Here is a 13,312-nt window from a genome sequence, read left to right as displayed (position 1 = left end):
GTGAGTCCTATATATTTTTAATTAATACATATTGCTTATAATACTGTCTTTAGTTTTATGGAATGGTTTTGTAATATATGTGTTTTTAAAACTTGCACTTATATTAGGGGCTTGTTGACATTTTAGCTAGTTTACTTTCTGTGGCTGTTTTATTTACTGATTTCCTACCAGCTTTAAATGTTTGACTTTTTCCTTTTTTTCTAGTCTGCTACAGTTGTTCTGAAGTAGCAGTGGTTTATTTGTATTAGTTTATAGAACTGTTGCATGCAAACCTATTGTTTTTGTCTTCTGTGTACATGTGAATGAACTGCATGCTGATATGTGATTTCTGAATATCTTCATACACTCTCCTTGTACATTAAGGCAAAAAGCAGACAGTTTTAAATGAAAAATATTTAAGTATTAAGCATGGTGGTGCACACCTGAAAATCACAGTAAGTTGGGAGGCTGAGTCAGGTGGACTGTAAATTTGAAGCCAGCCTCTGCAATTCAGAGAGGCCCTGTTTCAAAAATAAAATTTAAAATGGGCTGAGGATATAGCTCAGAGGTAGAGCACCCCTGGGTTCATTCCCTAGTACCTCAAAAACAAACAAACAGAATGGCTTAACTGATAAAATATAAGAAGTATGTTTATACTTATTTAGTGTTAATAATGGGCTCAGTTCATTAAAGGTAATTTATGTAGCATGTATTTTAACCTTTTATTTTTTTATGTTTTATTTTGTCATATTGGGGATTGAAACTGGGGGTGCTTTACCACTGAGCTACATCCCCAGACCTTTTTTGGGTTTTAATTTTTTATTTTGAGGCAGGGTCTTGTAAAGTTGCCTATGGCCTTGCTAAGTTGCTAAGGCTGGCTTTGAACTTGCAATCCACCTGCATCAGTTTCCTGAGTTCCTGGGATTACAGGTATGTGCCACCATGCCTGGCTTAACCATGTATTTTTAATCAGTGGATTTTTTGTGTTTGGTTGGTGCAGAGTGCATAACTCTGAAAGAAAATATATATAATTATATATCCTCAGATAAATATATCATCTAATTCCCATCCAATGTTATTCTTCCATGTTTCATCATTCAAATGTATGGTTTTCCTATTTTGAACATGTTTTTCTTCATCCTAGGGCATATATTCAAAGGAGTTTCTTGGGAATATCTCCACAATTCTATTTTGATTCAGTTATTAAAACTAAAGTGCCCATTTTGAGACGTTGAGTTTATATTCATATGGAATAGGGACTGTGGTTACCATTGAAACTATGTCATATAGGTAACATTTCACTTTGGGATTTTTCTTTTCTTTTTTTTAGAAAATGTAGAGGATAGTACTGATGAAGATGCACCTTTAAACAGTCCGGGATCAGAAGGAAGGTAAGAGAGCCTTAGGAGACTGAATAGATTTGACTTGTTTCTATGTTTTTAGTATTTTTATCTTGTGTTAAACAATTATCATAAAGCACAAAATTTTTTGAATTTTATGACTAGATGAATAGCACTAGAAACAGTAATATGGGGACTAGAGGTATAGCTCAGTGGTGGAGCTCTTGCTAAGCATGTGTGAGGCCCTGGGTTTAATCCCTAGTATTGCAAAAACAAAATGAAAACGAAACAAAACAACCCCCGCCCTTCCCCCCCAAGAAAAAAACAACCACCACCAACAATGATATAGAAGCCAAACTCAGTCATCCTTAACTCTCACAAAATTTAAAATAAAAGTACTGGAATATTTAAGGAAGAAAAATGATTTTTTTAAAAATAAATGCATTTTTACTTTAGATGTTGTCTTTCTGTGTTTTCCATAGACATATTTTTCATAGTCAGAAAGGATGTGTAGTTTTCTATAATATGTTCTCACTTAATCTTGTGGCTAATTCCTTATTTCCATACAGCACACTCTCTTCAGACCTTATGAAGCTTTGTGGTGAAGTGAAACCTAAGAACAAGGTAAGGAGAATTGGAAATACCAGGCAAACATTTTTGTATTGTTGTTACCATAGGCTTCAGATTTTGCTCTTAATGGAGTAGCCAGTAGGCATACTTTTACCAATACTCTCTCATTTGTAAGGAATTTAGTTTGTCATATGATTCTGCAAATGATAAATGAAAAAGAATTATTTTGAAACATTTCTCTTTATTGAAATTTGAGCTTTATTTTATTCTTGCACATTTTCCACTGGATATGGATTATGGAGACTGATTTGCAAGCCGTTTGTTAACTAAACTTAAACCAACATACATGGTAGAGGCTTACAAGGTAAACATTTAGATTGGAGGTTTAAAATCATCATCATTGGAGAATTTGGAATTTCAGCATTGTAGTATGTATCTTACATGTTATTTATTTCGTTTAGTGTCTTGAGGTAGCTTAAATAATAAGTTGACCCTTAATTTTCATATTTTAAAACTTATGCATCTATGATGCATATTCACAGTGTTTTAAAAATAATTTAAATGATGCATACTGTTAAATATGTAAGAAACACATGGTACATTTCAGATTGTGAATGGGTGCATTTGATACTAGATGAGTTAACTAATGATTTCAAGATTATTTGAAAATAAAGAATTCTTATAGTGTTTGGTAAATATTTGTTGATTGAATGGATAGGATCACAACCTGGAAGAATAATACTATGCAAATGCATAGAGTTATGGCCCACCCTTACTAATCCTGTAATGCAAGTGAGTAATTTGGCAGGATGTAAAATAAAATAGTGTGTTGCAGGGTTCATTGCTCCACATAAAACAAATAGTCACCATAAAGTCTTGCTCATTTTTGCCATATGGGAATGTGGATCTAAGTTTATCAGATCTGTTTTCTCAAGAGAAATCCTAAATGTAGATTTTCATGAAGAATTTCCTTATCTTTAAAAAACTGGGAATAACTAATCAAAATATATCTCCAGATTCCTGTAGCATCTTGAGCTACTGGCTTGGTGACATATGGTTTGTGTTTTATTATTCTAACTGACCAGTCAGGTTACTAAAACTCAAAGCAAACATTCTAAATATGACTTGGGTACAGTCCTAAGCTGGAAAGATAATCTCCTAAAGTAACTTTCAGGTCCTGGGGAAGCCTCATTTGTTATGACAGAGAGATGTGTGGAGTGATGGCCTAAAGGTCCTCTTTAGAAAGAACCACTGGGATTAGGAATTCCCAAGCAAAGATTCCATTCTTCCCTGGGGCCCTGACTGTGGAGAGAATTGTGGGTAAATCAGAGCTGCAGGACTTTATATTTTCTAAAGGTTTCTCAAGTGCTCCCTGCTACTTCTTTTTATTTGCAAAATACTAAAAAGGTGTGCTATAATTTCTTTTTTAGTCATTGAAAAAGTGAACTTGATCATGTATCTTAAGTAGGTCTACAGCACTGTGCTAAGCGCAGGGGGTACAAGTGCCTCTCCTCTGGAGGCTTATCATCTAGTAGACCCTTTGTTTATCTGCTAATATCTTAGGGATAGCAAAACAACTCTGAGCAGTAACCCAGTTTACTTGGTTTTTAAAAGTAAGGAAAAGAATGCTTATAGTGAGTCTGAATTCTCTCAGAAAATAATTTACCTGCCTCACCAAACTGCCTAAAACTGGTGCTGACTGGTGCTGAAAGTGGGCAGATTAAACCCACAATTATGGCATCAGAAAGAAGAGAAGGGTCACAAAAATTGAAAACCAAAATTAAAAATATATATTAAAGAAAGCGTTTAAGTATGAGAAAAATGAGAATTTAGTTGAGCATCCCTAAAATTAATTATCTTTTGACTTAATTTACTCCTTCTTTCTTCCCCACCATTTCCCCTCTCTCCCTCTCTCCCTTCCTTCCTTCCCTCCTTCCTTCCCTCCCTCTCTCCCTCCTTCCTTCCTTCCTTCCTTCCTTCCTTCCTTCCTTCCTTCCTTCCTTCCTTCCTTCCATCCTTCCTTTTCCAATTTATGTTGAGGAAGCTGGCCACTTGTAGTAGGATAACAGTGATATATGGAGGCAGATTGGCTTTGAATCTGGCTTTGCCACTTACTATCTGTCTGACCCTGTGAAAATTATTTATTCTCTCTGTAGCTTAGTTTCTTCATTTGAGTCGGGATGATGACATTGCCTATCTACATGCTAATTTGACAATATGTTTAGAATCGTGCCTTGCACGTAAGCACGTACGTATTGGCCTTCATAGGGCTTATCTGGCTAGAACTCTGCTTGTCACCTATCTCACTCGCTTTGTTTGACACACTTGCTAGGGAAAGACACGCTAAATGGTTTTGCCTATTTCAAACTAATATAGATCTCTATTCTCTAATCAAGTTCTGTGCAGAAGTTTGCTCCTGATTGCTTTTCCTTCCATTCTCTAACTAGGCTCGAAGGAGAACCACCACTCAGATGGAATTGCTGTATGCAGATAGCAGTGAACTAGCTTCAGACACTAGTACAGGAGATGCCTCTTTGCCTGGCCCTCTTACACCTGTTGCAGAAGGGCAAGAGATTGGAATGAATACAGAGACAAGTGGTACTTCTGCTAGGGATAAAGAGCTTCCTCCCCCATCTGGCTTACCTTCTAAGATAGGCAGCATGTAAGTTTGGCCCAGCTGCACTAACTTCTTTTCTTTTAGCTTTTTTTTTTTTTTTTTTTTTTTTTAATATGCATGTTGCTAATTTCTTATTTCTATTTTAAAAAGTCTTGTATAAATAAGATCTCTGGTTTTCAAAGTAATCTCTGTTAGGTATCATCTCCCCTAATCTTTTCATGGTCAAAATAATTTGAGATGTTCTTTGTGGAATTGTTTTGCCTTATCACTAAACTTTAGGCTCAATTTTAAGGGTTACAATTTTTACAAAGACTGAGTTATGAATTATAGACAAAGTTTACATATAAATACCTAAAGTAGGTTAACGTTATACCTATAAACCCATTATATATAAACAGAAACTTAAAGACCTACATTTTCTCTGAATTACCTATCTCCTAGTTCTACCAGTCTGAGGGTGATAAATTTTTGCTGACCATTTTAAAGAAAAAAAGAAATACTGATTGCAAACTTAATACATTTTTAGCTTTTCTAATTCTTTACCTTGAAGCACATTTCATGTCTTGGATGAGGTGTATGCACAAAGTATTTTTACTCGTATTATTAAACATTTCAAGAAAGAAATATCCTCTCTCTTATCTATGATATTTGGAACAAAACTTTCTACTCGAAACATGTCTTCTTGCTCAGAATATTTTCATTATTATTTTGAGAACAAAGAAATATTTCCCTACACATGTTAGTGTGTGGGCGTACCTCATGTGTATGTATATTATGGTAGTTATATTTAAACTAGATCAGTTATTTACTTGTTTAGATTTTTAATGATGCTTTTCAAACTAACCCTCACATACAATCTAGAAATTAGTTTATGGAATGCTAACCTCTGCATTGAGGAACATTGCCCTCACAGAAGTGGCACACACTGTATGACTGCAAATAATACAAGATAACAAACTTTCACTCTTGAATATCTGTTTCCCATAATATTTTTCATTGTATGAAGATATTTCCATTTAGTAATCCCATCTGCTTTTAGTTTCAAAATTAATTTTAATGATGACAGAACTTTCTTGCATGTGCTTGAGGTGGCTAATATAATTTACTATTGAATATTGCTAATCAGTATAGCTATGGCTTCAGTGCATTTGTGATAAGACAAGAATAGAAGAAATGCTTTTGGTGAAGGTAGTGATATAGAACTAAGCATAAATTTTAGGGACTTGCGTGTGTTCAGCATTTAGTGTGTCAGATGAGTAGAGACTTTTGGAACTTCAAGACTAAATCTGTGGCCTGGAATCCAGATTCAGGTAATACCTTCTTTTTGCTTTTTTTTTCCTCCATTTAAAAATGTACCCTTTAAGACAGGTTGTAGGAAATATATCTCTTCATATGATATAAGTTTTTATAAATTCAGAAGGTCATATGTGTAAGTCTGCAATTCTTTACAAATTTAAGAATTGCCATGTGCTTGGTGCAGTAACTTCTATAAGCCACTCTTGTATAATGTCTTTTCATGAAGTAAAATATTTTTATAATCCTTTTGATTTACAAGGATGTAGAATTTCTAAAATGTGGTTTCCTATGGTTAGAAAAAGCAGACACATGAAGCTTAATATATTGTTTTCACTTTTAAGTTGAAACCATGTAAACCCATTCAGGAGGTCTTGCAAATTCTTAATTTATTTATTTTTTCTTATTAATGTAACTAGCCAAGAATAAATTTTTGCCACCATACATAAAAATCACTACCACCATACATAAAAATCATAATTCTGAATTTTTAATTACATAGTAATCATTCAACATTTAAATTTATGACAGGATTTTTTATTACTAAAATATTTATAACTATTAATTACTAAATTAGTAATTTAAAAATATATAATAAAATATATCTACTAACTACCCTAATTACTAGTTCAAATGATTGTGTCATTATTTTTGTGTCTTTACCTGAATTACTATTTCGTGAATAAATATTAATTTATCAAATGTCATTGTTTCTCATATTCTGACAGTCTAATATTTTTGTCCTTGCAAAACTTTTTTATAAATGTAACTTTTATTCAACTAAAGCAATACAATAAAACTTTGGCATTTATACTTAAAGTATTTATTATGTTTTTCAGCAGCACAGTATTGATATTTACATGTAAAAATAATAGGTTTGTACATATTTGATAAGATTACCAATTCAAAAATTTCTAGTTGTCAAACTTCCATCAGCCAAAAATAACTCATGTAATATTTTCCTATTCTAGTTTAATTTTTTGTGTCCCATGTAATAATCTTTCTCAATTTCTAGTTATTAATCTATTAAAAATTTTATATCAAATATCTACCAAAGATAAAGAATCTTTTCCTCTTTTAGTTCTAGGCAGTCATCTCTGTCAGAAAAGAAATTACCAGAGCCTTCTCCTGTAACACGGAGAAAGGCATATGAAAAGGCAGAAAAACCAAAGGCCAAGGAACAAAAACAGTAAGTTACTAATGCTTAAAACTGTACAAAACATCTGCTGTGCCAGATGCTGAAAGACAGTACTGTATTTATTTTCTAGATTTAGACTGGCTCTGTGGTTATGACCAATTTGACCAATCAAGACAATCAAGTCAGCTTGTGTGACTTTTTGGTCACACATATAACTTAATATATTTGAGCACTTATTCCCTTTCATGTCCACTAACTGATTTTTCAGTTATTGTTGTATTATCATTGAAAGAGTTAATATGCACGTGGGTTAAGGCATATTAAATTTATATTTCAAATAGAGTTTTAGAAAAATTTAAAATTATTTTGACTGTCATTGATAAAACAGACCTTGACCACCTCTTTAGAGTGACTGGTGAAAAACTAATATTAATCACAGGGTGTGCTAGTTGTGCCATTTTCTTGCTGTTCTCTGATGTTTAAATTGTCAGTATTATCCTCGATTGTTTCTTCTGTGTGTTTTTGGAGGGTTAGTTTACTTAGTACTATGTGATATAATTTGATGACCCACTTAAATGGGCATTTATAAATTGCAACACCATATCATGTAGAGATTGAGTGGATTAGAGCCAGGGTTACCTTGCCACGCCTCCCTCGGTTGATATGATGTCCTGTGTTTGACAGGTAGCTCTCAGGCATGTTGTTGAGGGAGAGCATCAATGCCCATCTACATTTAAATATTAATAAAATGCATTTCCTTAATTTCTTTAACATAAAAATAAATATGAAAAGAAGTGTTCATACATTTTCTGTATCTAAGTGGACAATCTCATACAACCCCTCTCCCCTGTGCCAAGAAACACACACTCTACTTTGTCCAGTGGTGTAGCTGACTTGAATGTCATAGAAATTATCCTTCTCATCATCCTAGCTTCCTATATTTTTAAAGTTGCAATTTGCCTGATTCTATTGAATCAAATGTCTCAAGAATAATTAGAAAATGGGAAATTAGAGCAAATAAATAATTTTAAGGTAAACAAATGAATCATCTGATTAGGTAAATTGTTCGCAAGCTATTTCCTTATCTGTAAAGTGAGCAATTCTTCTCAATTCTAAAATTGTGTCATTTTAAATTTGGCTTGCTTAATGGATATGAACTTCATATCTCAGCAGGCAGAAGTTTTCTTTATTGCCACCTTGTGGCCCAAATAACAAAACCCATGTTAACAATTAAAAAAAAAAATTAAATTGCTCAGTATGCATTTTATTGTACAAAAACTGGAAGGAAGAAAAGAAGGAATTTTCTAATGAAAAGCTTTTTTTTTTTTTAAAAAAAAAAAAAAAAGCATGTTTCCTATAACTTCCCTAACAAATCATAACCAATTAAAGCCATCTGTTTAATGTTCTTTTTTCTTGTAGCTCAGATTCTGGAACTTCAGAGGCTAGTCTCTCACCTCCTTCTTCCCCACCAAGCCGGCCCCGTAATGAACTGAATGTCTTTAATCGTCTTACTGTCTCTCAGGGAAACACATCAGTTCAGCAGGATAAGTAAGTCATTATGGAAAAGAGTCCCAACTATTTATACAACTTTTTTAATCTTTCAGTACAGTCTGCAGAAACATCTCTATGTGGGAGATGGTGTCTGACTTGTAAACTCTTGCCATATTTCATGTATTTTTCCAATGGAAAAGAACCATATAATCAAAATCAGAGAAAATTATTTTCCTGCTGAACATTATTCCCTGTTGTAAATTTGCATTGCTATACTTTCGACACTGTTTTGCCTTTTCTTTTGCAAGCAAATTAGAATCGAAAAACCTCTGAGACCATTTGAAGTTGAATTTCTTGGGATTCTTTAACTTCTTTGTGCCCACAAAAGCTTCCCTCCTGGTCTCCTGAGTTGAAAAGAGGCACGATTTTTACCTTTGGTAGATATAACAACTTAAGAGAATATTCTTATAAGTGTAACATGTTACTATCATTTGGTGATTCTAGACAAATTCACTATAAAACTTCAGTACTTATGTTCTTGGAATAAAAGAGCACCTTTGTGGATGGAGTGGGTGGGATTGGAAGAAGGTTGTGGGAAAGGAGAGGATGGAGAGATGTGGAAAATGTAACTTTCATTAAATTAGACATGAGAAAGTATCCCCACATCGAACCATAATCTCTTGCAAGAATTCAGTACTAACAATATGGCTGTGAGGCATTTATTAACTCTGACTTGTCAGCTTGGAATTGAATAACAGCATTGTGACTGTATGTGCTTGACATTCATCCTTTCCCATCCCAACTGTTTTGTTTTCTATGCTGTCATCCCTCTGTATATCTCATGTCTCTGAAATTTATAGGATGTTATTTAAGATCTTTCTGGCATGTTTAGATTGTGCTAAATGGCTGTATAAACTTAAACAATCCATCATTTTGAGTGAAATTTTAATCTGCTTAATTTATGGATACATTTTTATTTATGTATTCATTATTATATTTTATATAGTTTGATCAGTAAATGACATGCCCTTTAAATAAAAAAATTTATTTTATGTGTTATTAAACAACATTTAAAAAATATTGTTAAGTCATTTCTCTCAGTCACTGAGGAAAATAGAACATTGGGAATATCTTTGGGAAGTCAGTTTTCACTAGTTACGTGAAGAATCGCTAAATTTTATCTGCCATGCATTCACAGGAGTTATAAATTTTTCTGTCAGTCTTGACAATCTTGGCGATATAACCATAGTTTTATATTTTTTACTGCAATATTGTATGAACTATCAATAATTCTGTTAGCTAAAACTTAAGATAACTGATCTTTTTTACATTTCAGAAACTCCCTGCCTTTCATCTCACTCTCCTCGGGGCTCCTTTTGAGAGCATTCCCTAGTGAGATGTGCATCCCACAGGCAGTATCAGACCTCGGGGCTCCTTTTGAGAGCATTCCCTAGTGAGATGTGCATCCCACAGGCAGTATCAGACCACATTCCACTCCAGCACTCACCTGTCCTTGTTGTCCCCAGGTCTCTTAGTATACTAGATTTTCATAAAGGACAAACTCACCTCTTGAAGGCTTCTTGGGTAGGACTTGCAGGAGTGGATTGCCCAATTTTAAAATTCCACTAAAGTCCCCAAGTCTTATTGAGGGTCTCTTTGCTTAAAGGAACCCAGCGTTTTTTGAGGTTTACTAAAACCAAGGATTATTAGAATTTTGACTTATTTTTCATGCAAATGTAAAATGCATGATGTAAAATATAAAATGTGAAACTTCCATCTAAGCAGTCTAAATCTACTAAAATGGGAAAATTTTGTGAGTACCAATCAAGTTCAGTGGAAGAAACCTGGAAGTGACCCATTTCATGCACTTGTTATTGTTCCTCTCCTGTGCCTAAATTTGAGAAGTGAGGAAAGATTCTGTGGATCATTAATAGAAAGTTTCCTCCCTGCCTAAGTCTTGGTAGAAAACATGTGTCGGGTTCTTGTCTGACAATCTATACTTTAAACTTGCTGATATCCAGGCAAATAGAAGAGGAGGCCACCAAAGGAAGCATTTCCTGTGTGTTATCGTGCTGTTGATTTTCAGTTCCGTGTCAATGACCTTAACTGTTGACATCTGTATTCTTTCTGCTCATAATTCTAACTCTTTCACTGTAGGTCTGATGAAAGTGACTCCTCTCTGTCGGAGGTACACAGGTACTTTCTTTCTGTCTTTCCTACATTCTGGCATTTCACTGGTGTTCTAAAATGCCTTTCTAGAAATCCCAAGCAAGTCTTATTTTTGTTGCATGTGTTACTTGTTGTAAATCATGTAAATGCACTAATACTTTTAGATGTATTAATTTTATTGTATTTTTGTGATGATACCTTATATATAAAGTAGTGGCCAACTCTTTATATGATAGCTTAAAAGTTGTGACATTTGTTTTGTGTCTGTAGTAGAAATGCTTTTTAAAAGAAATAAAGCTTTCACCTAAAAAAAAAAAAAAAAAAAAAAAAAGAAAAGAAAGAAAGCTTTATGAGTATTATTGTGAAGAAGGTTTGCTCCTCAATGATTATTTCTAATGCTTCCAAGTGTGGGGGATGGATCAAGTATTTTTTCTTATTGGGTTAGCAATTTTAAATAAAAAGGTCATATGATAAAGGAATACTAGGAAAAAAACATACTATCATACCAAAAATTAGAAAGAACAAAATTAGAAACCAAAGGAGCTTTTATTGAAAAAATATATTTTTTCTTACTGATAGATATAGCTTTTAAAATAACTGTTGACTTTTTTCATGTTATGAATTTTGGGGACCCTTAATTCTTTCTCTCTTTCTCTCATTTCCTCTCCCAACTTGTCCTTTTGTCTCTTCCCTTGTTCCACTTGTTTTATTGCCATTTTGCTGATCATCAACAGATCCTCCAAAAGGTAGGCAGGGGAAGGGAGAGGAAATCAATGTTCCACTGTATTACTAGACTTTACAGATTTGTATGGAACAAAAATAAGTGTTGTCTTCCTCCTTCTTATCAGATCTCATGTACAAATTTGCAATATTTAACTTTAACTTAATTAATTACTTTGATGTTCATTTTTCATATTTCAGAATTTGAATGGATTAAATCTAATAGAGAAATACCGTGGACATATACTTCCAGTGCCTGTATTTTTTTTTTCTGTGATCTTTTTGTTCATTTGTTTCTTTGTGTTACTGAGGATTGAACCTAGGGGCACTTTACCACTAAGCCACATCTCCACCCCTTTTTATTTTTATCTTGAGACAGGGTCTCTCTAAGTTGCCATGGTTCACCTGGAACTGTAATCCTCCTGCCTCAGCCTCTTGAGTAGCTGGGATTACAAGCATGAGCCACTGTACAGGGCTTTTCTATTATGTTTGATTTAGGGTAATCTATATGAATTATTAACCCTAACATTCTGAATATTTGAGGATATTTTAAAATGTCTAATAAAGTGCTGATATTAATATCAGGATTATTTTTCTTTGAAAGACTGAATAGCTAATGATATTAAAATACTTAAAAATGAAAAAGAGGCATCCTGCTATCTAAGAGGCAAATATTTAGAGTATTTTCCAAGTATGATCTTTGACATGACAGATTTCTGTTGGATGTTATATCATCAGGGGATAAAGCTGGTATTCTGCTTTAAATTTTTCTTTATAATCACCTTTTGATTTACATACATGTGTCTTTGCTGTTTGAGAAGTAATAATAGTAGCCTTCTCTTCATTTTAATCATATCTTCAGTATTTGAAGTTTAATGACTTCAGTTTATAGCTATGGACTTTACATCAGCAAGATTTCATAATAGCAGATTTAGATTCTTGAGGAAACTTCACTCCCATTTCAGGTTTAATCTCTTTAAATTGTTGGATTACACATATTTACTGAGCATTAACTTCAAGAATCTGAAACTGACATAAGTAATTGTATTGGATTTTATAATTACATGCCCAGAGATGACATTTCTTGGTAGTATTTCCAGTGATAAGACAGCCCTTTCACTTTTGAAATCATTATAACTAGTCCTTAAAAAACAAGATTTTTTTTTCTTAGCTGATTCCAAATTTACTTCCTTTACATTTTTACTCATTCGTCTTTCATCAGCTCTTTTAAGTTATATCAAATTTAATATAATACTTTTGTATATATGTGACTGCTTTTTATGTAGTCTTTCTACAATGCCACTGTATCCTCTCTCCAGTAAATGCTCTTTATCAGTTTAATAGTGCTAGTTTCATCACCTATACTGTAAGTAATAAAGTCTTTCTTGTAATTCAACTGTTTTGGAAAAGTTTTCCATGTTCTTAAAATGTGGCATCTAAAACTAAACCCCATTCTGAGTGTGGCCTAGGTAGAATACCATAGGTCTCTTACATTCTTCTGAAACATTTACTTCTGTTGAATGAATCATTGATAGTTTTGGTAGGGGAACCACAAGTTGATAATCCTTTGATCTTTTGTTCAACAAGTATAGCCCTTTAGTATAGTAACTTAGGTTACTATGATCCTCTCTTCAACTTGAAGCATTCTATCTTCGATTTAAATTTTATGCTTAAATTTTATTCATAAAAAATGAATTTTGTTTCAGTGATGTTTTTCAGGCAATACAATATACTAATCAGCTTTTTAATGTATCAATTTAATAAGCCATCTCTGTCTTTGGCTGGGGGAAGATTGACTAGGTACCAAAGATCTCCAAGACTGACAGTGTTGTTGACTCTTCAGTGTGACTTTTCAGCCACCTCTAGAACTACCTTAGTAGTTCAGGGTTATGACTACCTTGTCCCAAGGAATATCACTGGAAAGCCTTAATAAATGGCTTTACTGGAATCCACATACATAATAAATATGACACTTTCCTGGTGTGCTACCTATTA

At 33.4% G+C, this 13,312-nt stretch overlaps 1 protein-coding gene across 1 annotated transcript in view; it reads left to right on the top strand.

Annotated features, from left to right (window-relative positions):
- Kif21a (kinesin family member 21A) overlaps window positions 1–13,312 on the top strand; it is a 156,158-nt gene that overhangs the window by 121,222 nt on the left and 21,624 nt on the right. The window contains 7 exon segments of the mRNA XM_047549133.1: window positions 1,310–1,370; window positions 1,889–1,943; window positions 4,337–4,551; window positions 6,881–6,988; window positions 8,357–8,485; window positions 10,586–10,624; window positions 11,332–11,343. Coding sequence (XP_047405089.1) covers window positions 1,310–1,370; window positions 1,889–1,943; window positions 4,337–4,551; window positions 6,881–6,988; window positions 8,357–8,485; window positions 10,586–10,624; window positions 11,332–11,343 — 619 coding nt within the window.

The sequence above is a fragment of the Sciurus carolinensis genome, chromosome 4, assembly GCF_902686445.1.
Source record: "Sciurus carolinensis chromosome 4, mSciCar1.2, whole genome shotgun sequence".
NCBI classification, from domain to species: Eukaryota; Metazoa; Chordata; class Mammalia; order Rodentia; family Sciuridae; genus Sciurus; species Sciurus carolinensis.
This window is presented reverse-complemented; position numbering and strand designations above follow the sequence as displayed.